The 27,752-nt window shown below is 42.9% G+C and overlaps 2 protein-coding genes across 2 annotated transcripts; both read right to left on the bottom strand.

Annotated features, from left to right (window-relative positions):
- Window positions 1-876: 876 nt before the first annotated feature.
- Window positions 877-7,774, bottom strand: LOC115192759 (zona pellucida sperm-binding protein 3). The gene is made up of 8 exons (XM_029751579.1): window positions 7,138-7,774; window positions 6,932-7,050; window positions 6,723-6,826; window positions 6,281-6,458; window positions 5,979-6,096; window positions 5,683-5,765; window positions 1,262-1,341; window positions 877-1,013 (listed from the first exon to the last, which is right to left on the bottom strand). Exons 1-8 carry the CDS (start codon window positions 7,654-7,656, stop codon window positions 949-951), a joined length of 1,266 nt encoding a protein of 421 aa, XP_029607439.1. The 5' UTR covers window positions 7,657-7,774; the 3' UTR covers window positions 877-948.
- A 7,433-nt stretch (window positions 7,775-15,207) lies between these two features.
- Window positions 15,208-17,842, bottom strand: LOC115192758 (zona pellucida sperm-binding protein 3-like). Its single transcript, XM_029751577.1, has 8 exons — window positions 17,201-17,842; window positions 16,995-17,113; window positions 16,786-16,889; window positions 16,344-16,521; window positions 16,042-16,159; window positions 15,746-15,828; window positions 15,593-15,672; window positions 15,208-15,344 (listed from the first exon to the last, which is right to left on the bottom strand). Exons 1-8 carry the CDS (start codon window positions 17,717-17,719, stop codon window positions 15,280-15,282), a joined length of 1,266 nt encoding a protein of 421 aa, XP_029607437.1. The 5' UTR covers window positions 17,720-17,842; the 3' UTR covers window positions 15,208-15,279.
- Window positions 17,843-27,752: the final 9,910 nt, after the last annotated feature.

Here is a 27,752-nt window from a genome sequence, read left to right as displayed (position 1 = left end):
GACTTTTTTTCATCTGTATTATTGACTGTTTTGTTTATTCCATGTGTAACTGTGTTGTTGTATGTGTCGAACTGCTATGCTTTATCTGTCTGGACCAGCGACGGTGGGTACAAACCCAACGTCGACGTTGTTGCCGGTGATGACCTGCCTTACAACAGGCCTACAAGCCCTCAGTCCAGCCTCTCTCAGCCTATTGCAGACAGTCTGAGCACTGAGAGGGATTGTGCGTTCCTGGTGTAACTCAGGCAGTTGTTGCCATCCTGTACCGGTCCCGCAGGTGTGATTTTCAGATGTACCGATCGTGTGCAGGTGTTGTTACACATGATCTGCCACTGTGAGGACGATCAGCTGTCCGTCCTGTAGCAGGCGTCTCACAGTAAGGACATTGCAATTTATTGCCCTGGCCACATCTGGTCTTCACACCTCCTTGCTGGCACATTCACACAGATGAGTAGGGACTCTGGGCATCTTTCTTTTGGTGTTTTTCCAGAGTCAGTAGAAAGGCCTCTTTAGTTATCATAACTTTCACCTTAATTGCCCTTGTCTGTAAGCTGTTACTGTCTTAACCGTTCCACAGGTGCATGTTCATTAGTTGTTTAAGCATTTCACTGTAAGGTCGACACCTGTTGTATTCGGCTCATGTGACAATGAAGATCTGTTTAGTTATTCAGATTTAAGAATCATCTTTGAAAGACAGGGTACTGAAAAAGGGGCGTTTCTTTTTTTGCTGAGTTTTGTACCAAAACATTATGTCAGCAATCAAGTTATATCTTAACTTTCAAGATACAGAATCAGGGAGTTGAGGAACTTCATTTTAGACCTGGGCATTACAAAAGCTCATGCTAGTCAATGAACAAAATACACAAGACAAAAACCTTAATCTAGATATTTTTTTATCATCCAGAATGCATTTGGGCAGGAAAGTCAGTCCAGTTGAGAGTTACACCATCAGTCAAGAAGCTTTTCCTTTATGTTGAGAGGACCAACAGAAATGTCCTGCTCCCACTGGAAACCTAAGAGCAGAAGACCATGTCTATATAGGGAGAACTCAGAATCAAACTTCACAAAAGCATTGTTTCTCAGTCAATTCCTGGGTGACTCAGTGGGTGCACTTTTTTGTTCCAGCCAAGCACTGACCACCAATTTAGCCAAAGGTTTAGGTGAATCAAGTACCTAGGTATTGGAGTAGGACAAAAATGTGCACCCCCAGGGAGGCATCCAGGAATGGATTGAGCAACACTGGACTGAAGTGCACATGTACCTGGAGCCGGTTCCCTTCTCATGCCACAGTCTGTGTCACAACAGCCACACACCTGGTCTTTCTTACTGGCCTCGCTCCATCTATTGAAAAGAGAGTGTTGCATATAGTACGTACAAGCAAAGTGCACACCCTGCCATACACCTGGATCTTGCAGCTAACTAGCTGCTACCTGAGTGACTATTGGCAACGTCGGTCTCGGAATTAACACACACTATTACGGAGCTAGCTAGCTAGCCAGCTGAAGAATTCCGTCAGCCACTCGTGGGCTACTCCTGAGCTAGCCAGCTGAAGTGTCTCCTGGGCTACAACTCACCTATCCTGACCCGTTTTACTGCCGATGCGGAGCCCCATTGGGTCTTCACGACTGGATCACCGACGTTATCTGCCCGAGGGAGTTGTTCCAACTGGCCCCTCCGTCGCGACGTAACCTGATCGCCCATCTGCGGCCAGCTAATCGTTAGCTGTCTTTTCGGCTGCGATCTGAATAGGTCTGTCGGACACTTTTCTTGGGCCACTATAACTAACTATTTTGCCAACTTGGACAGGTCCCCCCTTCCACACGGAACCCCACTAACCCACAGACGGAAACGCACGAGGCGGCTAAAAACAGACCTCCCTCCCATCTTCCACCAGCTTGCTACCTATGGCCCGGCTAGCTGTCTGATTCTCACTGGACCCTCTGATCACTCGGCTAAGCATGCCTCTCCTTAATGTCAATATGCCTTGTCCATTGCTGTTCTGGTTAGTGTTTATTGGCTTATTTCACTGTAGAGCCTCTAGCCCTGCTCATTATACCTTATCCAACCTCTCAGTTCCTCCACCCACACATGCTATGACATCTTCTGGTTTCAATGATATTTCTAGAGACAATATCTCTCTCATAATCACTAAATGCCTAGGTTTACCTCCTCTGTACTCACATCCCACCATACCTTTGTCTGTACATTATACCTTGAAGCTATTTTATCGCCCCCAGATACCTGCTCCTTTTTCTCTCTATTCTGGACGTCACAGACGACCAATTCTTATAGCTTTTAGCCGTACCCTCATACTTATCCTTCTCTGCTCCGCTGGGGATGTAGAGGTGAATCCAGGCCCTTCAGTGCCTGGCTCCACACCTACTCCCCAGGCGCTCTCTTTTGATGACTTCTGTAACCGTAATAGCCTTGGTTTCATGCATGTTAACATTAGAAGCCTCCTCCCTAAGTTTGTTTTATTCACTGCTTTAGCACACTCTGCCAACCCGGATGTCCTGGCTGTGTCTGAATCTTGGCTTAGGAAGTCCACCAAAAACTGTGAAATCTTCATCCCTAACTACAACGTTTTCAGACAAGATAGAACGACCAAAGGGGGCGGTGTTGCAATCTACTGCAGAGATAGCTTGCAGAGTTCTGTCCTGCTATCCAGGTCTGTACCCAAACAATTTGAACTTCTACTTTTAAAAATCCACCTCTCCAAAAACAAGTCTCTCACCGTTGCCGCCTGCTATAGACCCCCCTCGGCCCCTAGCTGTGCTCTGGACACCATATGTGAACTGATTGCCCCCCATCTATCTTCAGAGCTTGTGCTACTAGGCGACCTAAACTGGGACATGCTTAACACCCCAGCCATTCTACAATCCAAGCTTGATGCCCTCAATCTCACACAAATTATTAATGAACCCACCAGGTACAACCCCAAAGCCGCAAACACTGGCACCCTCATAGATATCATCCTAACCAATGTGCCCTCTAATTACACCTCTGCTGTTTTCAACCAAGATCTCAGCGATCACTGCCTCATTGCCTGCACCCGTAATGGGTCAGCGGTCAAACGACCTCCACTCATCACTGTCAAACGCTCCCTGAAACATTTCAACGAGCAAGCCTTTCTAATCGACCTGGCCCTGGTATCCTGGAAGGATATTGACCTCATCCCGTCAGTAGAGGATGCCTGGTTATTTTTTAAAAATGCCTTCCTCTCCATCTTAAATAAGCATGCCCCTTTCAAGAAATTTAGAACCAGGAACAGATATAGCCCTTGGTTCTCCCCAGACCTGACTGCCCTTAACCAACACAAAAATATCCTGTGGCGTTCTGCATTAGCATCGAACTGCCCCCGCGATATGCAACTTTTTAGGGAAGTTAGAAACCAATACACACAGGCAGTTAGAAACGCCAAGGCTAGCTTTTTCAAACAGAAATTTGCTTCGTGCAACTCCAACTCTAAAAAGTTCTGGGACATTGTAAAGTCCATGGAGAATAAGAACACCTCCTCCCAACTGCCCACTGCACTGAGGATAGGAAACTCTGTCACCACCGATAAGCCCACTATAATTGAGAATTTCAATAAGCATTTTTCTACGGCTGGCCATGCTTTCCACCTAACTACCCCTACTGCATTCAACAGCACTGCACCCCCCACAGCTACTCGCCCAAGCCTCCCCCATTTCTCCTTCTCCCAAATCCATTCAGCTGATGTTCTGAAAGAGCTGCAAAATCTGGACCCCTACAAATCAGCTGGGCTTGACAATCTGGACCCTTTCTTTCTAAAATTATCTGCCGAAATTATTGCAACCCCTATTACTAGCCTGTTCAACCTCTCTTTCGTGTCGTCTGAGATTCCCATAGATTGGAAAGCAGCTGCTGTCATCCCCCTCTTCAAAGGAGGTGACACTCTTGACCCAAGTTGCTACAGACCTATATCCATCCTACCCTGCCTTTCTAAGGTCTTCGAAAGCCAAGTCAACAAACAGATTACCGACTATTTTGAATCCCACCGCACCCTCTCCGCTATGCAATCTGGTTTCAGAGCTGGTCATGGGTGCACCTCAGCCACGCTCAAGGTCCTAAACGACATCGTAACCGCCATCGATAAGAAACATTACTGTGCTGCCGTATTCATTGACCTGGCCAAAGCTTTTGACTCTGTTAATCACCACATCCTCATCGGCAGACTTAGTAGCCTTGGTTTCTCAAACGATTGCGTCGCCTGGTTCACCAACTACTTCTCTGACAGAGTTCAGTGTGTCAAATCGGAGGGCCTACTGTCTGGACCTCTGGCAGTCTCTATGGGGGTACCACAGGGTTCAATTCTTGGGCCAACTCTTTTCTCTGTATACATAAATGATGTCGCTCTTGCTGCTGGTGAATCTCTGATCCACCTCTACGCAGACGACACCATTCTGTATACTTCTGGCCCTTCTTTGGACACTGTGCTAACAACCCTCCAGACGAGCTTCAATGCCATTCAACTCTCCTTCCGTGGTCTCCAACTGCTCCTAAACACAAGTAAAACTAAATGTATGCTCTTCAACCGATCGCTGCCTGCACCTGCCCGCCCATCCAGCATCACTTCTCTGGACGGTTCTAACTTAGAATTTGTGGACAACTACAAATACCTAGGTGTCTGGTTAGACTGTAAACTCTCCTTCCAGACTCACATCAATCATCTCCAATCCAAAGTGAAATCTAGAATTAGCTTCCTATTTCGCAACAAAGCATCCTTCACTCATGCTGCCAAACATACCCTCGTAAAACTGACCATCCTACCAATCCTCGACTTCGGCGATGTCATTTACAAAATAGCCTCCAATACCCTACTCAACAAGCTGGATGCAGTCTATCACAGTGCCATCCGTTTTGTCACCAAAGCCCCATATACAACCCACCACTGCGACCTGTATGCTCTCGTTGGCTGGCCTTCACTTCATCATCGTCGCCAAACACATTGGCTCCAGGTCATCTACAAGACCCTGCTAGGTAAAGTCCCCCCTTATCTCCGCTCACTGGTCACCATAGCAGCACCCACCTGTAGCACGCGCTCCAGCAGGTATATCTCTCTGGTCACCCCTAAAGCCAACTCCTCCTTTGGTCGTCTCTCCTTCCAGTTCTCAGCTGCCAATGATTGGAACGAACTACAAAAATCTCTAAAACTGGAAACACTTATCTCCCTCACTAGCTTTAAGCACCTGCTATCAGAGCAGCTCACAGATCTCTGCACCTGTACATAGCCCATCTTTAATTGAGCCCAAACTACTACCTTTTCCCCTACTGTATTTATTTATTTTATTTATTTTGCTCCTTTGCACCATATTATTTATATTTATATTTTAACTTTTAACTTTCTTCAAACTACAAATCTACCATTCCAGTGTTTTTTTCTTGCCATACTTTATTTACTTTGCCACCATGGCATTTTTTTGCCTTTACCTCCATTATCTCACATCATTTGCTCACATTGTATATAGTCTTATTTTTTTTCTACTGCATCATTGATTGTATGTTGTTTTACTCCATGTGTAACTCTGTGTTTTTGTATGTTGTCGAACTGCTTTGCTTTATCTTGGCCAGGTCGCAATTGTAAATGAGAACTTGTTCTCAACTTGCCTACCTGGTTAAATAAAGGTGAAATAAATAAATAAAAAATATACCCAGACTTACCCATTCGAGAAGGAACAAGCCTTGTTCTCATGATCAATTGGGGCTGAAGCTGTTGTGGCTTTCAGGAGGCAAGTAATGTATAGCTGTTGAAATGACATTTGTTGAAGTCGCAGCATTGGTACCACATAAGAATTAGTAGATTTGACACCAATTTAAAGCAACGTCATGTTGGGTACAACAAGCCATATTGGGCATACTATACTTAATTTATGATTGAAGCTCAACAAACCTGCCAATTCTATACATTTAGACATTCCGAAGCTAATTTGCACTAGATCTCAGGATTAACTACTCACTGAGCCAGTGTTCACAACATGAAACCTAAAGGCTTCTATCTGGAACTGGAGCGTGTCATCCATGGTGCGAGGTATGAACTGGGACCTGGAGCCTGTCAGCTTGGTGTCGACCAGACAACTGAAGGCCACAAACAAACAAAATTAGGCTACCGACACTGCTGAAACTCTGGAGGGATGCCATTCAAGATGGCTGTTGATCTGAAGTGTGGGCAGGTGGAGGGAATGGGAAATGCTTTTCTTAGCAGATTAAAGCAAACAATTAGTCCTTGATCTAGATCAAGTACCTTACAAAGGATACTCACCCACGGTTCTCGATGAAGGCATATCTTGGGACAGTGTTGGTGTTTGGGATGACTGTGGCTACACAGTTGTCCACAAAGACTCGGAGGGGCACATGGTAGAACTGGACGACAGAAGCTTCAAAGTTAATATTATCTCCAAGGACGTACTCTTTGCTGGGTCTCTCCAACTGCCAGTTGTCTGCGAAGACAAGGGCACAGTCCAATACTCATTCCAAGTCAGATGTACAGACCCTGCTCTAGTTTATCAGCAGTGTGGCTTTATCATGGCAAATATAACTGCCATCCTTTTGTACTCTGGGGTAGCCACCTCATTCCAATAACTCAGTGGCGGTTACATTTGCCAGTTGGCACTACCATAGTTTACAAACAAGTGCAGAGACAGCACTTAAGTCAGTGCCTGTCAAGAGCAATGCCAATATGGCAAGGACAAGCAGTTACTAACCAGTCATTAGCCTCAGGGAGAAGTAGAGGAGCTCCTCTGCAACCTTAGTGGAGGCATAGGGATTCCAGGTGGGCTTCACTGAATCACTGCTCACATCATGCTTTCTGTAAAGGAGTCTTTAAATGTGAAACCAACTGGCCAAGGAAGTGTATCCAAAGTTGATTGAACTGAAGAAAACAAAAAACACAATGCAGGTGTAGTCAACTCACCTTTGATAGTGGCACTCAACCCAGACCACCACTTCTCTAGTCCGAACAATGGGGCTGCTGCCCAGGGTGGCTGGTGTATAACGGAGTGTGAAGACATAGACAAGTGAATCTTCAATCATCTGGAATCAGAGCAGCAAATGGCATTGTAAGAAAATCAATGGTAGTCAACCTAGAAAAGTCATAACGATGCTAATGCTCAATGTTACCGTCAGAGTGCTGCCACATCCGTGCAGCTCAGTGACAAAGATCAGAACTTGAGCGGAAGCATCCTCCCCAGTGACAGCACAGCCTCCCAAGGTAAGATCCGCTGGGTGAATGAGTTGGCCGATACCGAGCAGATCTCGCTTGACTTCCACACGAGCAGCAGTCTCCCCACATTGAACTGCAACGCTACTGGCAGGCACAGGCAGCGGTCTCTGCTCATCAATAGCCAACTGCACCTCTTTGACTGGATCTTCAGGAAATCTCCAGGTCAAAGGCTCATTGAAGGTCTGCTTTGACTGGAGGAAAGGGTTTTGAACTTGCGTCGGTGTCTGGACCCTGGAGGGCCATTGCACAGGCCTTGGTTGAAATCTGGCTGGTTCTTGAGCAGGCCTATACTGTGGAACAAATCTCCCAGGGGCATGTGCCACTTGGCTCCGAGATTCCGCTTCCTGATAAAGCTGCTGAACTGTAGCTGAACAGCCAAAGGTAAGAAGTAGGAGGAATGTAATACAGAATGCCATTATTCTCTAGTTTCTAGTGTCAATTGTAGATATTTCTTTGACATTTGCAATAACTACAGTGTCTCTGAACAGCCATTTTGTATCCCTTTGTCTTAGTTTGACTCCACCCCTTGTTTGATTTACCTAATGATGTTCCAGACATGTTACACAGCTGCACATATACTACAATCTGAACTGGATGTATCTCAATACTCTGAAGTATCTTCATTTATAATAGGGATGGTCAACTCCAGTCCTCGGGGCCTGATTGGTGTCACACTTTTGCACCAGCCCCAGCTAACACACCTGACTCCAATAATCAACTAATCATAATATTTAGTTTAAAATACAATTAGTTTAATCAGCTGTGTTATCTAGGGATGGGGAAGAAGTGTGACATCACTCTGGCCACTGAGGACTGAAGTGGCCCATTCTTGAATTATGATGTCCTTGGAACGGTTTCCTGATAGCAATGGCATTTAGCCTTATGAGTTTTTTAATGATGCATCTTCCCCACAACGGCCGAAGATGTAACACATGTTTCCCAAAACAACACGCCGAGAGAATGGTCACTAAGTGCATTGTTGAAGTATGTGTCGATACTGATGGGATCAAAAGAAAGTGAAAACTTTCTCCATTCAAAATTTGTCTTAACATTTGAATTGACGGATCAATTCCTAGAGAGATTATACCACCTTATGGCTGCAAATATTGAGGCAGGTTATTCTAATGCTTACCAAAAAAAATGCATTAAATCACTAATTTGCCCCATTGCGCCCGTTCGGCTACACATCATGAAATATATTGAGGCAAATTACAGGCAGTCTACAATTAGCAAAATAGAATATGAAATGTATTTCAATATGATTGAAATAGGCCCACTCTTTATTTTAATGGTTGCTGTTTTCATTTGAATAATATTTTTATGTCATGTTTGTATCAATTGCAAAGACACTTTATTTTGTAGTCAACTTTGTTCTGAAGTTATCTGCAGTCATAGAGATAAGATAAACCATGTGATTCTATGTTTAGCGGAGATCTTCTGTGTAGAAAGTGACACGGGAGGGTGCACTTAGCTGAAGTGTAAGGATGCACTTAGCTGTTCTGAGGCAAGCATTCGTTTACGAGTGTTATCAAGTACACCTTAATAATGATGCTTTTGGGAAACAGCTCATAGATTTAACTATGCTCCTACAAAGGTTCTAACAACGCACTTTGCCTTAAGATGCTTTTGGGAAACTAGGCACAGGGATCTCCAACCCTGTTCTTGGAGCGCTACCCTACCCTCCTGTTGTTTTTCAATCCAACCCCAGTTGTAACTAACTTGAATAAATGTACCAACCAGCTAATTATTAGAATCAATTGTGCTACATTAGGGCTGGAGCCACAACCTACAGGACGGTCGCACTCCAGGAACAGAGATGGAGACATTGGCGGATTGGCCTTCTGGCAATTCTGGTATATGCCAGAAGGGCCGGATCACCTTTTATTGGGGTGGATTGGTAAAAAAAATCTAAAAAATATATGCACACAACATGACCAAAGGTATGTGGCCACCTACTTGTTAAACATCTCATTCCAAAATCATGGGCATTAATATGGAGTTGGTCCCCCTTTGCTTCTACTCTTCTGGGAAGGCTTTCAAATCGATGTTGGAACACTGCTGGAGACTTGCTTCCATTCAGCCTCAAGAGCATTAGTGAGGTCAGCACTGATGTTGGCCGATTAGGCCTGGCTCGCAGGTGTTCGATGGATTTGAGGTCAGGGCTCTGTGCAGGCCTGTCAAGTTCTTCCACACTGATCTCAACAAACCATTTTCGTACAGACCTTGCTGGGCATTGTCATGCTAAAACAGGAAAAGGCCTTGCCCAAACTGTTGCCACAAAGTTGAAAGCACAGAATCGTCTAGAATGTCATCGTATGCTGTAGCGTTAAGATTTCCCTTCACTGGAAGTAAGGGGCCTAGCCTGAACCATGAAAAACAGCCCCAGAACATTATTCCTCCCCCACCAAACTTTACAATTGGCACTATGCAATAGGCAGGTAGCATTGTCCTGGCATCCGCCAAACCCAGATTAGTCCGTCAGACTGCTAGATGGTGAAGCGTGATTCATCACTCCATAGAACGCATTTCCACCGCTCAAGAGTCCAAAGGCGGCAAGCTTTACACCACTCCAGCCGACGCTTGGATTTACGCAGGGTGATCTTAGGCTTGTCTGCGGCTGCTCGGCCATGGAAACCCATTTCATGAAGCTCCCGCCGAATAGTTGTTGTGCTGAAGTTGCTTCCAGAGGCAGTTTGGAACTCGGTAGTGAGTGTTACAGACAATTTTTACGCGCTTCAGTACTCAGTGGTCCCGTTCTGTGAGCTTGTGTGGCCTACCACTTCACGGCTGAGCCGTTGTTACTCCTAGACGTTTCCACTTCACAATAACAGCACTTACAGTTGACCGGGGAAGCTCTAGATTTGCAGAAATTTAACGAACTGACTTGTTGGAAAGGTGGCATCCTATGATGGTGCCACATTAAGTCACTGAGCTATTCAGTAAGGTCATTCTACTGCCAATGTTTGTCTATGGAGATTGCATGGCTGTGTGCTCGATTTTATACACCTGTCGTGGCTGAAAGAGCCAAATCCATTCATTTGAAGGGGCATCCACATACTTTTGTATATACAGTTGAAGTCGGAACTTTACATACACCTTAGCCAAATACATTTAATCTCAGTTTTTCACAATTCCTGGCATTTAAATCCAAGTAAAAAAATTCCCTGTCTTAGGTCAGTTAGGATCACCACTCTATTTTAAGAATGTGAAATGTCAGAATAAAAGTAGAGAGAATGATTTATTTCAGCTTTTATTTCTTTCATCACATTCCCAGTGGGTCAGAAGCTTACATACACTCAACTAGTATTTGGTAGCATTTCCTTTCAATTGTTTAACTTGGGTCAAACGTTCCGGGTCTTCGCTGATTTCATTTCATTTTCCCATGATGTCTAGCAAAGAGACACCGAGTTTGAAGGTAGGCCTTGAATTACATTCACATGTACACCTCCAATTAACTCAAATGATGTCAATTAGCCTATCAGAAGCTTCTAAAGCCATGACATCATTTTCTGGAATTTTCCAAGCTGTTTAAAGGCACAGTCAACTTAGTGTATGTAAACTTCTGACCCACTGGAATTGTGATACAGTGAATTATAAGTGAAATAATCTGTTTGTAAACAATTGTTGGAAAATTTACTTGTGTAACGCACAAAGTAGATGTCGTAACCGACTTGCTAAAACTATAGTTTGTTAACAAGACATTTGTGTTGTGGTTGAAAAACTAGTTTTAATGACTCCAACTTAAGTGTATGTAAACTTCCGACTTCAACTGTATAGTGCATGTGTTCATCTTATCATATTTCTTCAATGCGAAATCAGTGTCTTGTTTTCAACGAAACTGTCCCTGTTTGCAAATAATTAAATGTGAGACATAATTTGTAATCAAAAGTTGCACTATACTTGCCCTATAGCTTAAGCAGTCATTAGATTGGCTTTTATGACACATAGGTAAGGCAATAGCCATCTACTAGACATTTATACAGTTCTTTTAATTAAAGTCATCATGTAGGCCTATTAAAAGAAAACATTGACTGCATCAATGCTAAATAATCCAAATGAATCTGTTAAAGGGGAAGTTGGGGGCTGTTTGTGTATTTTAATTGTTTTATCAATGTTTAGGCTATTTGCTTCACTTCTAAAAAAAATAATGAAAAAAATGTAAATCTCATTGTCTCTTCAGCCAGTGAGGCTACTAGGGTTTCTGAACTGTAGCAAAGAGGAAGAGCCACGTATCTGCCCTCTCATGGGCTAGTGGTCGCATCTGATCTCACCTCCGACCTGCCATCCATATTTGAGGAGTTGCATTTCCATTGTTATAGCAGTCATTTGACTTGTCAATATATAAAATCATATTTGACTGAATTAACTAGGGATTCTTGTGTAGGTTTACATGACATATCCACCACCATTGGAGGCTGGAAAGTCCTACCGAAATTGTAATTCACTTATCGGAGGGCCTGTCAAATGAACCACAATGCTGGAAATCTGTCTGCATCCACAGAAACTAATCCCATCGCTCTATGACAAACACAGATGGTGTTATATCAAATTCAATAGAAGAAAAAAGAGAGAGAGGAAGAGAGACTGACACAGATGTACTGCCAGTCCTTAATGTTTTGGCTGTATATGTAGCCTAATATTAAACACAGATATGTGGGCAGGGGGAAACACATGCACTATAATTTACAAGACATTATAAGCCAGTGGTCATCTATAAGAAAAAGAGGATAGGATTGAAAGGCAGCGCTGCTCTCGGGTAAGCTTTCACCGTTCAAATGTTTCCTTAACATTAGAATTATTTCACAGAGAGCGAGAGTATTATTCAGAGAGCGATAAACACAATGACAGACGCAACACCCCGGAGGTGCAAATTAGAGCCACCCCACTACACTTAACATTGTCAGGTTCTTGGTTTACCTCAAATGTTCTATTGAATAATTTTGATAAAGCTTCTGTTGTATTATTTGTCTAGCACTGCAAAAGGCAAAGCCATAAGGGTTAATTAATGTAATAATGGGGTTAGTGTTGCCTAGACATTGGTAAGTTTAACTTGCTACACCCAGTGCTCTGTTATGAAAGGTTAAACTAATCTCATTTGAAAGCTTTTGCATTGAAATAATTAAACATACCGAACACAAGCTGGATATAATTATCTTGTAAACTAAGTCCTTCACAGTATTTACTGAAAATCAAAAGTATTGCATTTTTATTTTTTCCACATTTTCACAATGTCTTGCAGTTGAACATTTGCATAACTTAACTTGTTTGTTTCTGTTTTTTTACAGCTGGAGAACTCCAGAAGAATGGTTGTCTTCAAATCCGTTGGACCCTTTCCACTTCTATTATGGTGGATAAATATGGATTTTTATGAATGTGTGGAGGAATAAGAGGTGTTTCATGGAGTTGTGTGAAATGCATCAAACACGATTTGAAACGGAATTGGCATATCTGGACACTCTCTTTCTAAATGTATCCGCCTCCATTGTTGCAACCCCTATTACCAGTCTGTTCAACCGCTCTTTCGTATCGTCCAAGATCCCTAAAGATTGGAAAGCTGCCGCGGTCATCCCCCTCTTCAAAGGGGGTGACACTCTAGACCCAAACTGTTATAGACCTATATCCATTCTGCCCTGCCTTTCTAAAGTCTTCGAAAGCCAAGTTAATAAACAGATCACTGATCATTTCAAATCCCACCGTTCCTTCTCCGCTGTGCAATCCGGTTTCCGAGCTAGTCATGGGTGCACCTCAGCCACGCTCAAGGGACTAAACGATATCATAACCGCCATCGATAAAAGACAGTACTGTGCAGCCGTCTTCATCGACCTGGCCAAGGCTTTCGACTCTGTCAATCACCACATTCTTATCGGCAGACTCAATAGCCTTGGTTTCTCAAATGACTGCCTCGCCTGGTTCACCAACTACTTCGCAGACAGAGTTCAGTGTGACAAATGAGAGGGCCTGTTGTCCGGACCTCTGGAAGTCTCTATGGGGGTACCACAGGGTTCAATTCTCGGGCCGACTCTTTTCTCTGTTTATATATCAACGATTTCGCTCTTGCTGCGGGTGATTCCCTGATCCACTTCTACGCAGACGACACCATTCTGTATACATCTGGCCCTTCTTTGGACACTGTGTTAACTAACCTTCAAACGAGCTTCAATGCCATACAAAACTCCTTCTGTGGCCTCCAACTGCTCTTAAACACTAGTAAAACCAAATGCATGCTTTTCAACTGTTCGCTGCCCGCACCCGCCAGCCCGACTAGCATCACTACTCTGGACGGTTCTGACCTAGAATACGTGGACAACTACAAATATTTAGGTGTCTGGCTAGACTGTAAACTCTCCTTCCAGACTCATATTAAACATCTCCAATCCAAAATCAAATCTAGAATCGGCTTTCTATTTTGCAACAAATGCTCCTTCACTCACGCCGCCAAACATACCCTCGTAAAACTGACCATCCTACCTCCAACACTCTACTCAACAAATTGGATGCAGTCTATCACAGTGCCATCCGTTTTGTCACCAAAGCCCCATATACTACCCACCACTGCCACCTGTACGCTCTCGTTGGCTGGCCCTCGCTTCATACTCGTCGCCAAACCCACTGGCTCCAGGTCATCTACAAGTCTCTGCTAGGTAAAGCCCCGCCTTATCTCAGCTCACTGGTCACCATAGCAGCACCCACTCATAGCACACGCTCCAGTAGGTATATCTCACTGGTCACCCCCAAAGCCAATTCCTCCTTTGGCCATCTTTCCTTCCAGTTCTCTGCTGCCAATGACTGGAACGAACTGCAAAAATCACTGAAGCTGGAGACTCATTTCTCCCTCACTAGCTTTAAGCACAAGCTGTCAGAGCAGCTCACAGATCACTGCACCTGTACATAGCCCATCTGTAAACAGCCCATACAGCTACCTCATCCCCATACTGTATTTATTTATCTTGCTCCTTTGCACCCCAGTATCACTACTTGCACATTCATCTTCTGCACATCTACCATTCCAGTGTTTAATTGCTATTTTTTAATTACTTCGCCACCATGGCCTGTTTATTGCCTTAACTCCCTTATCTTACTCACTGTATATAGACTTTTTTTCATCTGTATTATTGACTGTTTTGTTTATTCCATGTGTAACTGTGTTGTTGTATGTGTCGAACTGCTATGCTTTATCTGTCTGGACCAGCGACGGTGGGTACAAACCCAACGTCGACGTTGTTGCCGGTGATGACCTGCCTTACAACAGGCCTACAAGCCCTCAGTCCAGCCTCTCTCAGCCTATTGCAGACAGTCTGAGCACTGAGAGGGATTGTGCGTTCCTGGTGTAACTCAGGCAGTTGTTGCCATCCTGTACCGGTCCCGCAGGTGTGATTTTCAGATGTACCGATCGTGTGCAGGTGTTGTTACACATGATCTGCCACTGTGAGGACGATCAGCTGTCCGTCCTGTAGCAGGCGTCTCACAGTAAGGACATTGCAATTTATTGCCCTGGCCACATCTGGTCTTCACACCTCCTTGCTGGCACATTCACACAGATGAGTAGGGACCCTGGGCATCTTTCTTTTGGTGTTTTTCCAGAGTCAGTAGAAAGGCCTCTTTAGTTATCATAACTTTCACCTTAATTGCCCTTGTCTGTAAGCTGTTACTGTCTTAACCGTTCCACAGGTGCATGTTCATTAGTTGTTTAAGCATTTCACTGTAAGGTCGACACCTGTTGTATTCGGCTCATGTGACAATGAAGATCTGTTTAGTTATTCAGATTTAAGAATCATCTTTGAAAGACAGGGTACTGAAAAAGGGGCGTTTCTTTTTTTGCTGAGTTTTGTACCAAAACATTATGTCAGCAATCAAGTTATATCTTAACTTTCAAGATACAGAATCAGGGAGTTGAGGAACTTCATTTTAGACCTGGGCATTACAAAAGCTCATGCTAGTCAATGAACAAAATACACAAGACAAAAACCTTAATCTAGATATTTTTTTATCATCCAGAATGCATTTGGGCAGGAAAGTCAGTCCAGTTGAGAGTTACACCATCAGTCAAGAAGCTTTTCCTTTATGTCGAGAGGACCAACAGAAATGTCCTGCTCCCACTGGAAACCTAAGAGCAGAAGACCATGTCTATATAGGGAGAACTCAGAATCAAACTTCACAAAAGCATTGTTTCTCAGTCAATTCCTGGGTGACTCAGTGGGTGCACTTTTTTGTTCCAGCCAAGCACTGACCACCAATTTAGCCAAAGGTTTAGGTGAATCAAGTACCTAGGTATTGGAGTAGGACAAAAATGTGCACCCCCAGGGAGGCATCCAGGAATGGATTGAGCAACACTGGACTGAAGTGCACATGTACCTGGAGCCGGTTCCCTTCTCATGCCACAGTCTGTGTCACAACAGCCACACACCTGGTCTTTCTTACTGGCCTCGCTCCATCTATTGAAAAGAGAGTGTTGCATATAGTACGTACAAGCAAAGTGCACACCCTGCCATATATACCCAGACTTACCCATTCGAGAAGGAACAAGCCTTGTTCTCATGATCAATTGGGGCTGAAGCTGTTGTGGCTTTCAGGAGGCAAGTAATGTATAGCTGTTGAAATGACATTTGTTGAAGTCGCAGCATTGGTACCACATAAGAATTAGTAGATTTGACACCAATTTAAAGCAACGTCATGTTGGGTACAACAAGCCATATTGGGCATACTATACTTAATTTATGATTGAAGCTCAACAAACCTGCCAATTCTATACATTTAGACATTCCGAAGCTAATTTGCACTAGATCTCAGGATTAACGACTCACTGAGCCAGTGTTCACAACATGAAACCTAAAGGCTTCTATCTGGAACTGGAGCGTGTCATCCATGGTGCGAGGTATGAACTGGGACCTGGAGCCTGTCAGCTTGGTGTCGACCAGACAACTGAAGGCCACAAACAAACAAAATTAGGCTACCGACACTGCTGAAACTCTGGAGGGATGCCATTCAAGATGGCTGTTGATCTGAAGTGTGGGCAGGTGGAGGGAATGGGAAATGCTTTTCTTAGCAGATTAAAGCAAACAATTAGTCCTTGATCTAGATCAAGTACCTTACAAAGGATACTCACCCACGGTTCTCGATGAAGGCATATCTTGGGACAGTGTTGGTGTTTGGGATGACTGTGGCTACACAGTTGTCCACAAAGACTCGGAGGGGCACATGGTAGAACTGGACGACAGAAGCTTCAAAGTTAATATTATCTCCAAGGACGTACTCTTTGCTGGGTCTCTCCAACTGCCAGTTGTCTGCGAAGACAAGGGCACAGTCCAATACTCATTCCAAGTCAGATGTACAGACCCTGCTCTAGTTTATCAGCAGTGTGGCTTTATCATGGCAAATATAACTGCCATCCTTTTGTACTCTGGGGTAGCCACCTCATTCCAATAACTCAGTGGCGGTTACATTTGCCAGTTGGCACTACCATAGTTTACAAACAAGTGCAGAGACAGCACTTAAGTCAGTGCCTGTCAAGAGCAATGCCAATATGGCAAGGACAAGCAGTTACTAACCAGTCATTTGCCTCAGGGAGAAGTAGAGGAGCTCCTCTGCAACCTTAGTGGAGGCATAGGGATTCCAGGTGGGCTTCACTGAATCACTGCTCACATCATGCTTTCTGTAAAGGAGTCTTTAAATGTGAAACCAACTGGCCAAGGAAGTGTATCCAAAGTTGATTGAACTGAAGAAAACAAAAAACACAATGCAGGTGTAGTCAACTCACCTTTGATAGTGGCACTCAACCCAGACCACCACTTCTCTAGTCCGAACAATGGGGCTGCTGCCCAGGGTGGCTGGTGTATAACGGAGTGTGAAGACATAGACAAGTGAATCTTCAATCATCTGGAATCAGAGCAGCAAATGGCATTGTAAGAAAATCAATGGTAGTCAACCTAGAAAAGTCATAACGATGCTAATGCTCAATGTTACCGTCAGAGTGCTGCCACATCCGTGCAGCTCAGTGACAAAGATCAGAACTTGAGCGGAAGCATCCTCCCCAGTGACAGCACAGCCTCCCAAGGTAAGATCCGCTGGGTGAATGAGTTGGCCGATACCGAGCAGATCTCGCTTGACTTCCACATGAGCAGCAGTCTCCCCACATTGAACTGCAACGCTACTGGCAGGCACAGGCAGCGGTCTCTGCTCATCAATAGCCAACTGCACCTCTTTGACTGGATCTTCAGGAAATCTCCAGGTCAAAGGCTCATTGAAGGTCTGCTTTGACTGGAGGAAAGGGTTTTGAACTTGCGTCGGTGTCTGGACCCTGGAGGGCCATTGCACAGGCCTTGGTTGAAATCTGGCTGGTTCTTGAGCAGGCCTATACTGTGGAACAAATCTCCCAGGGGCATGTGCCACTTGGCTCCGAGATTCCGCTTCCTGATAAAGCTGCTGAACTGTAGCTGAACAGCCAAAGGTAAGAAGTAGGAGGAATGTAATACAGAATGCCATTATTCTCTAGTTTCTAGTGTCAATTGTAGATATTTCTTTGACATTTGCAATAACTACAGTGTCTCTGAACAGCCATTTTGTATCCCTTTGTCTTAGTTTGACTCCACCCCTTGTTTGATTTACCTAATGATGTTCCAGACATGTTACACAGCTGCACATATACTACAATCTGAACTGGATGTATCTCAATACTCTGAAGTATCTTCATTTATAATAGGGATGGTCAACTCCAGTCCTCGGGGCCTGATTGGTGTCACACTTTTGCACCAGCCCCAGCTAACACACCTGACTCCAATAATCAACTAATCATAATATTTAGTTTAAAATACAATTAGTTTAATCAGCTGTGTTATCTAGGGATGGGGAAGAAGTGTGACATCACTCTGGCCACTGAGGACTGAAGTGGCCCATTCTTGAATTATGATGTCCTTGGAACGGTTTCCTGATAGCAATGGCATTTAGCCTTATGAGTTTTTTAATGATGCATCTTCCCCACAACGGCCGAAGATGTAACACATGTTTCCCAAAACAACACGCCGAGAGAATGGTCACTAAGTGCATTGTTGAAGTATGTGTCGATACTGATGGGATCAAAAGAAAGTGAAAACTTTCTCCATTCAAAATTTGTCTTAACATTTGAATTGACGGATCAATTCCTAGAGAGATTATACCACCTTATGGCTGCAAATATTGAGGCAGGTTATTCTAATGCTTACCAAAAAAAATGCATTAAATCACTAATTTGCCCCATTGCGCCCGTTCGGCTACACATCATGAAATATATTGAGGCAAATTACAGGCAGTCTACAATTAGCAAAATAGAATATGAAATGTATTTCAATATGATTGAAATAGGCCCACTCTTTATTTTAATGGTTGCTGTTTTCATTTGAATAATATTTTTATGTCATGTTTGTATCAATTGCAAAGACACAGGCAACTTTATTTTGTAGTCAACTTTGTTCTGAAGTTATCTGCAGTCATAGAGATAAGATAAACCATGTGATTCTATGTTTAGCGGAGATCTTCTGTGTAGAAAGTGACACGGGAGGGTGCACTTAGCTGAAGTGTAAGGATGCACTTAGCTGTTCTGAGGCAAGCATTCGTTTACGAGTGTTATCAAGTGCACCTTAATAATGATGGTTTTGGGAAACAGCTCATAGATTTAACTATGCTCCTACAAAGGTTCTAACAACGCACTTTGCCTTAAGATGCTTTTGGGAAACTAGGCACAGGGATCTCCAACCCTGTTCTTGGAGCGCTACCCTACCCTCCTGTTGGTTTTCAATCCAACCCCAGTTGTAACTAACTTGAATAAATGTACCAACCAGCTAATTATTAGAATTAATTGTGCTACATTAGGGCTGGAGCCACAACCTACAGGACGGTCGCACTCCAGGAACAGAGTTGGAGACATTGGCGGATTGGCCTTCTGGCAATTCTGGTATATGCCAGAAGGGCCAGATCACCTTTTATTGGGGTGGATTGGTAAAAAAAATTCTAAAAAATATATGCACACAACATGACCAAAGGTATGTGGCCACCTACTTGTTAAACATCTCATTCCAAAATCATGGGCATTAATATGGAGTTGGTCCCCCTTTGCTTCTACTCTTCTGGGAAGGCTTTCAAATCGATGTTGGAACACTGCTGGAGACTTGCTTCCATTCAGCCACAAGAGCATCAGTGAGGTCGGCACTGATGTTGGCCGATTAGGCCTGGCTCGCAGTTGGCGTTCCAATTCATCGTAAAGGTGTTCGATGGATTTGAGGTCAGGGCTCTGTGCAGGCCAGTCAAGTTCTTCCACACTGATCTCAACAAACCATTTTTGTACAGACCTTGCTTTGTGCATGGGGCATTGTCATGCTAAAACAGGAAAAGGCCTTGCCCAAACTGTTGCCACAAAGTTGAAAGCACAGAATCGTCTAGAATGTCATCGTATGCTGTAGCGTTAAGATTTCCCTTCACTGGAAGTAAGGGGCCTAGCCTGAACCATGAAAAACAGCCCCAGAACATTATTCCTCCCCCACCAAACTTTACAATTGGCACTATGCACTAGGCAGGTAGCATTGTCCTTGCATCCCCAAACCCAGATTAGTCCATCAGACTGCTAGATGGTGAAGCGTGATTCATCACTCCATAGAACGCATTTCCACTGCTCAAGAGTCCAATGGCGGCAAGCTTTACACCACTCCAGCCGACGCTTGGATTTGCGCAGGGTGATCTTAGACTTGTTTGCGGCTGCTCGGCCATGGAAACCCATTTCATGAAGCTCCCGCCGAATAGTTGTTGTGCTGAAGTTGCTTCCAGAGGCAGTTTGGAACTCGGTAGTGAGTTTTGCAGCCGAGGACAGACAATTTTTACGCGCTTCAGCACTCAGTGGTCCGTTCTGTGAGCTTGTGTGGCCTACGACTTCACGGCTGAGCCGTTGTTACTCCTAGACGTTTCCACTTCACAATAACAGCACTTACAGTTGACCGGGGAAGCTCTAGATTTGCAGAAATTTTACGAACTGACTTGTTGGAAAGGTGGCATCCTATGACGGTGCCACGTTAAGTCACTGAGCTATTCAGTAAGGTCATTGTACTGCCAATGTTTGTCTATGGAGATTGCATGGCTGTGTGCTCGATTTTATACACCTGTCGTGGCTGAAATAGCCGAATTAATTCATTTGAAGGGGCATCCACATACTTTTGTATATACAGTTGAAGTCCGAAGTTTATATACACCTTAGTCAAAAACATTTAATCTCAGTTTTTCCCAATTCCTGACATTTAAATCCTAGTAAAAAAGTTATTTGTCTTAGGTCAGTTAGGATCACCACTCTATTTTAAGAATGTGAAATGTCTGAATAAAAGTAGAGAGAATGATTTATTTCAGCTTTTATTTCTTTCATCACATTCCCAGTGGATCAGAAGTTTAAATACACTCAATTAACATTTGGTAGCATTTCCTTTCAATTGATTAACTTGGGTCATACATTCTGGGTAGCCTTCCACAAGCTTCCCACAAAAAGTTGGGTGAATTTTGGCCCATTCCTCCTGACAGAGCTGGTGTAACTGAATCAGGTTTGTAGGCCTTCTTGCTCGCAAGCGCTTTTTCAGTTCCGCCCACAGATTTTCTATAGGATTGAGGTCAGGGCTTTGTGATGGCCACTCCAAAACCTTCACTTTGTTGTCCTTAAGCCATTTTTTCATAACTTTGGAAGTATGCTTGGGGTCATTGTACATTTTGAAGACCCATTTGTGACCAAGCTTTAACTTCCTGACTGATGTCTTGAGATGTTGCTTCAATATAGCCACCTCATTTTCCTTCCTCGTGAAGCCATCTATTTTGTGAAGTGCACCAGACCCTCCTGCAGCAAAGCACCCCTACAACATGATGCTGCCACCCCCGTGCTTCTCGATTGGGATGGTGTTCTTCGGCTTGCAAGCCTCCCCCTTTTTCCTCCAAATATAACAATGGTCATTATGGCCAAACACTTCTATTTTTTTCTATAGGACAATTCTCCAAAAAGTTCGATCTTTGTCCCCATTTGCAGTTGCCAACTGTAATCTAGCTTTTAATTGCACTTTTGGAGCGGTGGCTTCTTCCTTGCTGAGCGGCCTTTGAGGTTTTGTCGATATCGGACTCGTTTTACTGTGGATATAGATACTTTTGTACCTGTTTCCTCCAGCATCTTCACAAGGTCCTTTGCTGTTGTTCTGGGATTGATTTGCACTTTTTGCACAAAAGTACATGCATCTCTAGGAGACAGAACGCGTCTCCTTACTGAGAAGTATGACGGCTGCGTGGTCCCATGGGGTTTATACTTGCGTAGTATTGTTTGTACAGATGAACATGGTACCTTCAGGCTTTTGGAAATTGCTCCCAAGGATGAACCAGACTTGTGGAGGTCTACAATTTTTTTTCTGACATCTTCGCTGATTTCTTTTCAATTTCCCATGATGTCTAGCAAAGAGGCACTGAGTTTGAAGGTAGGCCTTGAAATACATTCACACGTACACCTCCAATTGACTGAAATTATGTCCATTGGCTTATTAGAAGCTTCTAAAGCCATGACATCATTTTCTGGAATTTTCCAAGCTGTTTAAAGGCACAGTCAACTTAGTGTATGTAAACTTCTGACCCACTGGAATTGTGATACAGTGAATTATAAGTGAAATAATCTCTCTGTAAACAATTGTTGTAAAGATTACTTGTATCATGCACAAAGTTGATGTCCTTTCAATGAAACTGTCCCTGCTTGCAAATTGTTAAATGTGAGACATCGTTAGATATCAAAAGTTGCACTATACTTGCCCTATAGCTTAAGAAGTCATTAGATTGGCTTTTATGACACATAGGTAAGTCAATAGCCATCTACTAGACATTTATACAGTTCTTTTTATTAAACACAAGTCATCATGTAGGCCTATTAAAAGAAAACATTGACTGCATCAATGCTAAATAATCCAAATGAATCTGTTAAAGGGGAAGTTGGGGGCTGTTTGTGTATTTTAATTGTTTTATCAATGTTTAGGCTATTTGCGTCCCTCCAAAAAATAAAATCTCATTGTCTCTTCAGCCAGTGAGGCTACTAGGGTTTCTGAACTGTAGCAAAGAGGAAGAGCCACGTATCTGCCCTCTCATGGGCTAGTGGTCGCATCTGATCTCACCTCCTGCCTGCCGTTCATGTTTGAGGAGTTGTATTTCCATTGTTAGAGCATTCATTTGACTTGTCAATATATAAAATCATATTTGACTGAATTAACTAGGGATTTTGGTGTAGGATTACGTGACATATCCACCACCATTGGGGCCTGGAATATCCCCCCAAAAATGTAATTCACTCATCAGAGGGCCTGTCAAATGAACCACAATGCTGGAAATCTGTTGCATCCATAGAAACTAGTCCCATCATTCTATGACAAACACAGATGGTTTTATATCAAATTCAATAGAAGAAAAAAGAGAGAGAGGAAGAGAGATTGACACAGATGCCAGCCCTTCATGTTTTGGCTGTATATGTAGCCTAATATTAAATACAGCTGTGGGCAGGGGGAAACCCATGACATTCTATAATTTACAAGGCTATATAAGCCAGAGGTTGTCTATAAGAAAAACAGTTCCAAACCTCTCTTCCAATAAAAGCTTGTTTTCTGTTTTCCCCTACACACTCAAACCCCTCCCAGACAGTCCCAGCTAATTTATTGAGAAATTGCTCTTTGCGAAGAAGCTATTTTGTTTATTTTTCGCCAATGTATTTGAAAACAATCACAGTAAGGCACTTAATTGGAACCTGTTGAGGATCTTATCCCGATCTTATCCCGGTATTGGGATTCATTGTCATGTGACCATGGCGGGGAATTCAAAACTGCAAGAGTAATCATTTCAAAAAATCAAATAATCAACTATTTTCCTCCATTTGAAAGATATATCTCCTAAATCTAACCACGCTGTCCGATTTTCAGAGGCATTACGGAGAATGCATAAAGTTAGGTTATGTGAGGAGAGTACATTGACAATAGCTGCGTGTAATGTTTAGCCAATTCAAAGAAGGGCATCAACAGACAGAAAACTAGCTAGAATTATGCACTTACCTTTGACAATCTGCATCAGATGACACTCATAGGACATTATGTTATACAATACATGCATTTTTAGTTCCATCAAGTTCATATTTATATCCAAAAACAGCATTTACAGTCGCGGTGAAATTCAGAATTTTTTTCGGCTCGAATGCACCCAGTGAATCCAGCATTACAAATCACGGAATTACTATTCGAAAACATTGGTAAATTATAATATTGTCATTCAAAGAATAATATATTATCATCTCGTAATTGCTACCGAATGGCCAGATCTCAAAATAACTTTACTGGGAAATCACATTTTGCATAAACTGGGTACTATGCTAACAACAATAAGCTATATGCTAAGCTAAGCTAAGCTATACCGTTAGCATTAGCATCATCTAATATCGATAATAACATTCTAAATATCCCCTTACCTTTGATTATCTCCATCAGAAGGCGCTGCCAGAGATCCCAGGTCCAGAACAAATGTGGTTTCTTTTGACAAAGTTCATAATTTATGTCCAAATAGTTAGCGTTCAGTAGGCTCCCACAAAATGAGGTGGGCAGTGTAAAGTCACGTCGAAAAGCTAAAGAAAACCTAGTAAATAATCTATTTACGTTTGTTTAAACATGTCAAACGTTGTTTAGCACTAATCTTTTGTTCCATTTTTAACGTGAAACATCAGTAAACATCAGTAATATTTTCACACAACCTATCAAGTGTCTAGAATAAACGATAATGACAAAGGCACTCTTCTCAGATTCATGCGCAGGCGCAAAAAATGAAGTGATGACGTGTCAACTTGTAAGCTTTCTAATTCGGTCTGTATTCATGACAGATGCTTCCAACAACTTTCTAAAGATCGTTGACATCTAGTGGAAGCAGTAGGAGTTGCGAACTGAATCCTTTCTCACTGTGGTATCTTTAAAACAATGACACTAAATAGTACAGTCACAAAATTCTCATTTTTTTTAATCTATTTTTCACAGGTTTTTGCCTGCAATATGAGTTTTGTTATACTTACAGACACCATTCAAACTGTTTTAGAAAATTCAGAGTGTTTTCTATCCGAATGTGTTAATAATATGCATATCCTAGCTTCTGAGTTGGTGTAGGAGGCAGTTAAAAATGGGCACATATTTCTTTCAAAATTCTCAATACTGCCCCCGTGGCCCGTAGAGGTTAACCAGAAATTATTAGATTTTGATATAAAAACGGCTGCAGTGGATCTGAAATATGAAAATGATCAATGAAATCGCAAGGTAGCCTATTGTTCTGTCAAAGATGCCTACGTCGCAGATTGCTAAACTGTATTTTATTTGGATAATATGAATGTAGGCTACTCTGTTTTTGCCAGGCAAAACAGTAGAAAATGAAACCAGTGCTTTCTGGTCACTGATCTGGATATGTGCACCCACCTTTGCACGCCAATGCTGATGACTGGTCATTGGTAAACAGTCAAGACATACAACTTTTGAATCTGAAGCACAGAATAGACTTAGACCTAAGTTAGTGGCCAGATCGAATAGGCAAAGGTACACTCAAAGTCTTTTCTGTAATTTCAACAGTAAAACACTTTAGGATGGACAGTGTTTTACAGCATTCATGCTGTAGATTGCACTGAATTATGGGTAAAATGCAGAAAAATACTTGTATTAAGAATGTGGTGATTGACAGAGTCGAAAGCCTTGGCCAGGTCGATGAAGACGGCTGCACAGTACTGTCTTTTATCGATGGCGGTTATGATATCGTTTAGTACCTTGAGCGTGGCTGAGGTGCACCCATGACCAGCCCGGAAACCGGATTGCACAGCGGAGAAGGTACGGTGGGATTTGAAATGATCAGTGATCTGTTTATTAACTTGGCTTTCGAAGACTTTAGAAAGCCAGGGCAGGATGGATATAGGTCTATAACAGGATGGATATAGGTCTATAACAGGCCTATTAAAAGTCAATGTTTCCTTTTAATAGGCCTACATGATGACTTGTGTTTAACAAAAATAACTGTATAAATGTCTAGTAGATGGCTATTGCCTTACCTATGTGTCATAAAAGCCAATCTAATGACTTCTTAAGCTATAGGGCAAGTATAGTGCAACTTTTGATTACAAATGATGTCTCACATTTAATTATTTGCAAACAGGGACAGTTTTGTTGAAAACAAGACACTGATTTCGCATTGAAGAAATATGATAAGATGAACACATGCACTATACAGTTGAAGTCGGAAGTTTACATACACTTAAGTTGGAGTCATTAAAACTCGTTTTTCAACCACTACACAAATGTCTTGTTAACAAACTATAGTTTTAGCAAGTCGGTTACGACATCTACTTTGTGCGTGACACAAGTACATTTTCCAACAATTGTTTACAGACAGATTATTTCACTTATAATTCACTGTATCACAATTCCAGTGGGTCAGAAGTTTACATACACTAAGTTGACTGTGCCTTTAAACAGCTTGGAAAATTCCAGAAAATGATGTCATGGCTTTAGAAGCTTCTGATAGGCTAATTGACATTATTTGAGTCAATTGGAGGTGTACATGTGAATGTATTTCAAGGCCTACCTTCAAACTCGCCGCCTCTTTGCTAGACATCATGGGAAAATGAAATGAAATCAGCGAAGACCTCAGAAAAACAATTGTAGACCTCCACAAGTCTGGTTCATCCTTGGGAGCAATTTCCAAAAGCCTGAAGGTACCATGTTCATCTGTACAAAAAATAGTACGCAAGTACAAAAACCTTGGGACCACGCAGTCGTCATACTTCTCAGGAAGGAGACGCGTTCTGTCTCCTAGAGATGAATGTACTTTTGTGCAAAAAGTGCAAATCAATCCCAGAACAACAGCAAAGGACCTTGTGAAGATGCTGGAGGAAACAGGTACAAAAGTATCTATATCCACAGTAAAACGAGTCCGATATCAACATAACCTCAAAGGCCGCTCAGCAAGGAAGAAGCCACCGCTCCAAAACCTCCATTAAAAACGCTACATTACAGTTTGCAACTGAACATAAGGACAAAGATCGTACTTTTTGGAGAATTGTCCTCTGGTCTGACTAAATAAAAAAAGAAGTGTTTGGCCATAATGACCATTATTATGTTTGGAGGAAAAAGGGGGAGGCTTGCAAGCAGAAGAACACCATCCCAATCGTGAAGCACGGGGGTGGCAGCATCATGTTGTGGAGGTGCTTTGCTGCAGTAGGAACTGGTGCACTTCACAAAATAGATGGCTTCACGAGGAAGGAAAGGATGTGGATATATTGAAGCAACGTCTCAAGACATCAGTCAGGAAGTTAAAGCTTGGTCACAAATGGGTCTTTCAAATGTACAATCACCCCAAGCATACTTCCAAAGTTGTGGCAAAATGGCTTAAGGACAACAAAGTCAAGGTATTGGAGTGGCCATCACAAAACCCTGACCTCAATCCTATAGAGAATTTGTGGGCAGAACTGAAAAATCGCTTGCGAGCAAGGAGGCCTAAGAACCTGACTCAATTACACCAGCTCTGTCAGGAGGAATGGGCCAAAATTCACCCAACTTATTGTGGGAAGCTTGTGGAAGGCTACCCGGAACGTTTGACCCAAGTTAAACAATTGAAAGGAAATGCTACCAAATACTAATTGAGTGTATGTAAGCTTCTGACCCACTGGGAATGCGATGAAAGAAATAAAAGCTGAAATAAATCATTCTCTCTACTTTTATTCTCACATTTCACATTCTTAAAATAGAGTGGTGATCCTAACTGACCTAAGACAGGGAATTTTTTTACTAGGACTTAAATGTCAGGAATATAAAAAAACTGAGATTAAATGTATTTGGCTAAGGTGTATGTAAAGTTCTGACTTCAACTGTATATACAAAAGTATGTGGATGCCCCTTCAAATGAATGGATTCGGCTCTTTCAGCCACGACAGGTGTATAAAATCGAGCACACAGCCATGCAATCTCCATAGACAAACATTGGCAGTAGAATGACCTTACTGAATAGCTCAGTGACTTAACGTGGCACCGTCATAGGATGCCACCTTTCCAACAAGTCAGTTCGTTACATTTCTGCAAATCTAGAGCTTCCCCGGTCAACTGTAAGTGCTGTTATTGTGAAGTGGAAACGTCTAGGAGTAACAACGGCTCAGCCGTGAAGTGGTAGGCCACACAAGCTCACAGAACAGGACCACTGAGTGCTGAAGCGCGTAAAAATTGTCTGTCCTCAGCTGCAACACTCACTACCGAGTTCCAAACTGCCTCTGGAAGCAACTTCAGCACAACAGCTATTCGGCGGGAGCTTCATGAAATGGGTTTCCATGGCCGAGCAGCCGCAGACGAGCCTAAGATCACCCTGCGCAAATCCAAGCGTCGGCTGGAGTGGTGTAAAGCTTGCCGCCTTTGGACTCTTGAGCGGTGGAAATGCGTTCTATGGAGTGATGAATCACGCTTCACCATCTAGCAGTCTGACGGACTAATCTGGGTTT

The sequence above is a fragment of the Salmo trutta genome, chromosome 4 (genome assembly GCF_901001165.1).
Source record: "Salmo trutta chromosome 4, fSalTru1.1, whole genome shotgun sequence".
NCBI lineage: Eukaryota > Metazoa > Chordata > Actinopteri > Salmoniformes > Salmonidae > Salmo > Salmo trutta.
Note: the sequence above shows the minus strand (reverse complement) of the source record. Positions and strands in the feature narration are given on the sequence as shown.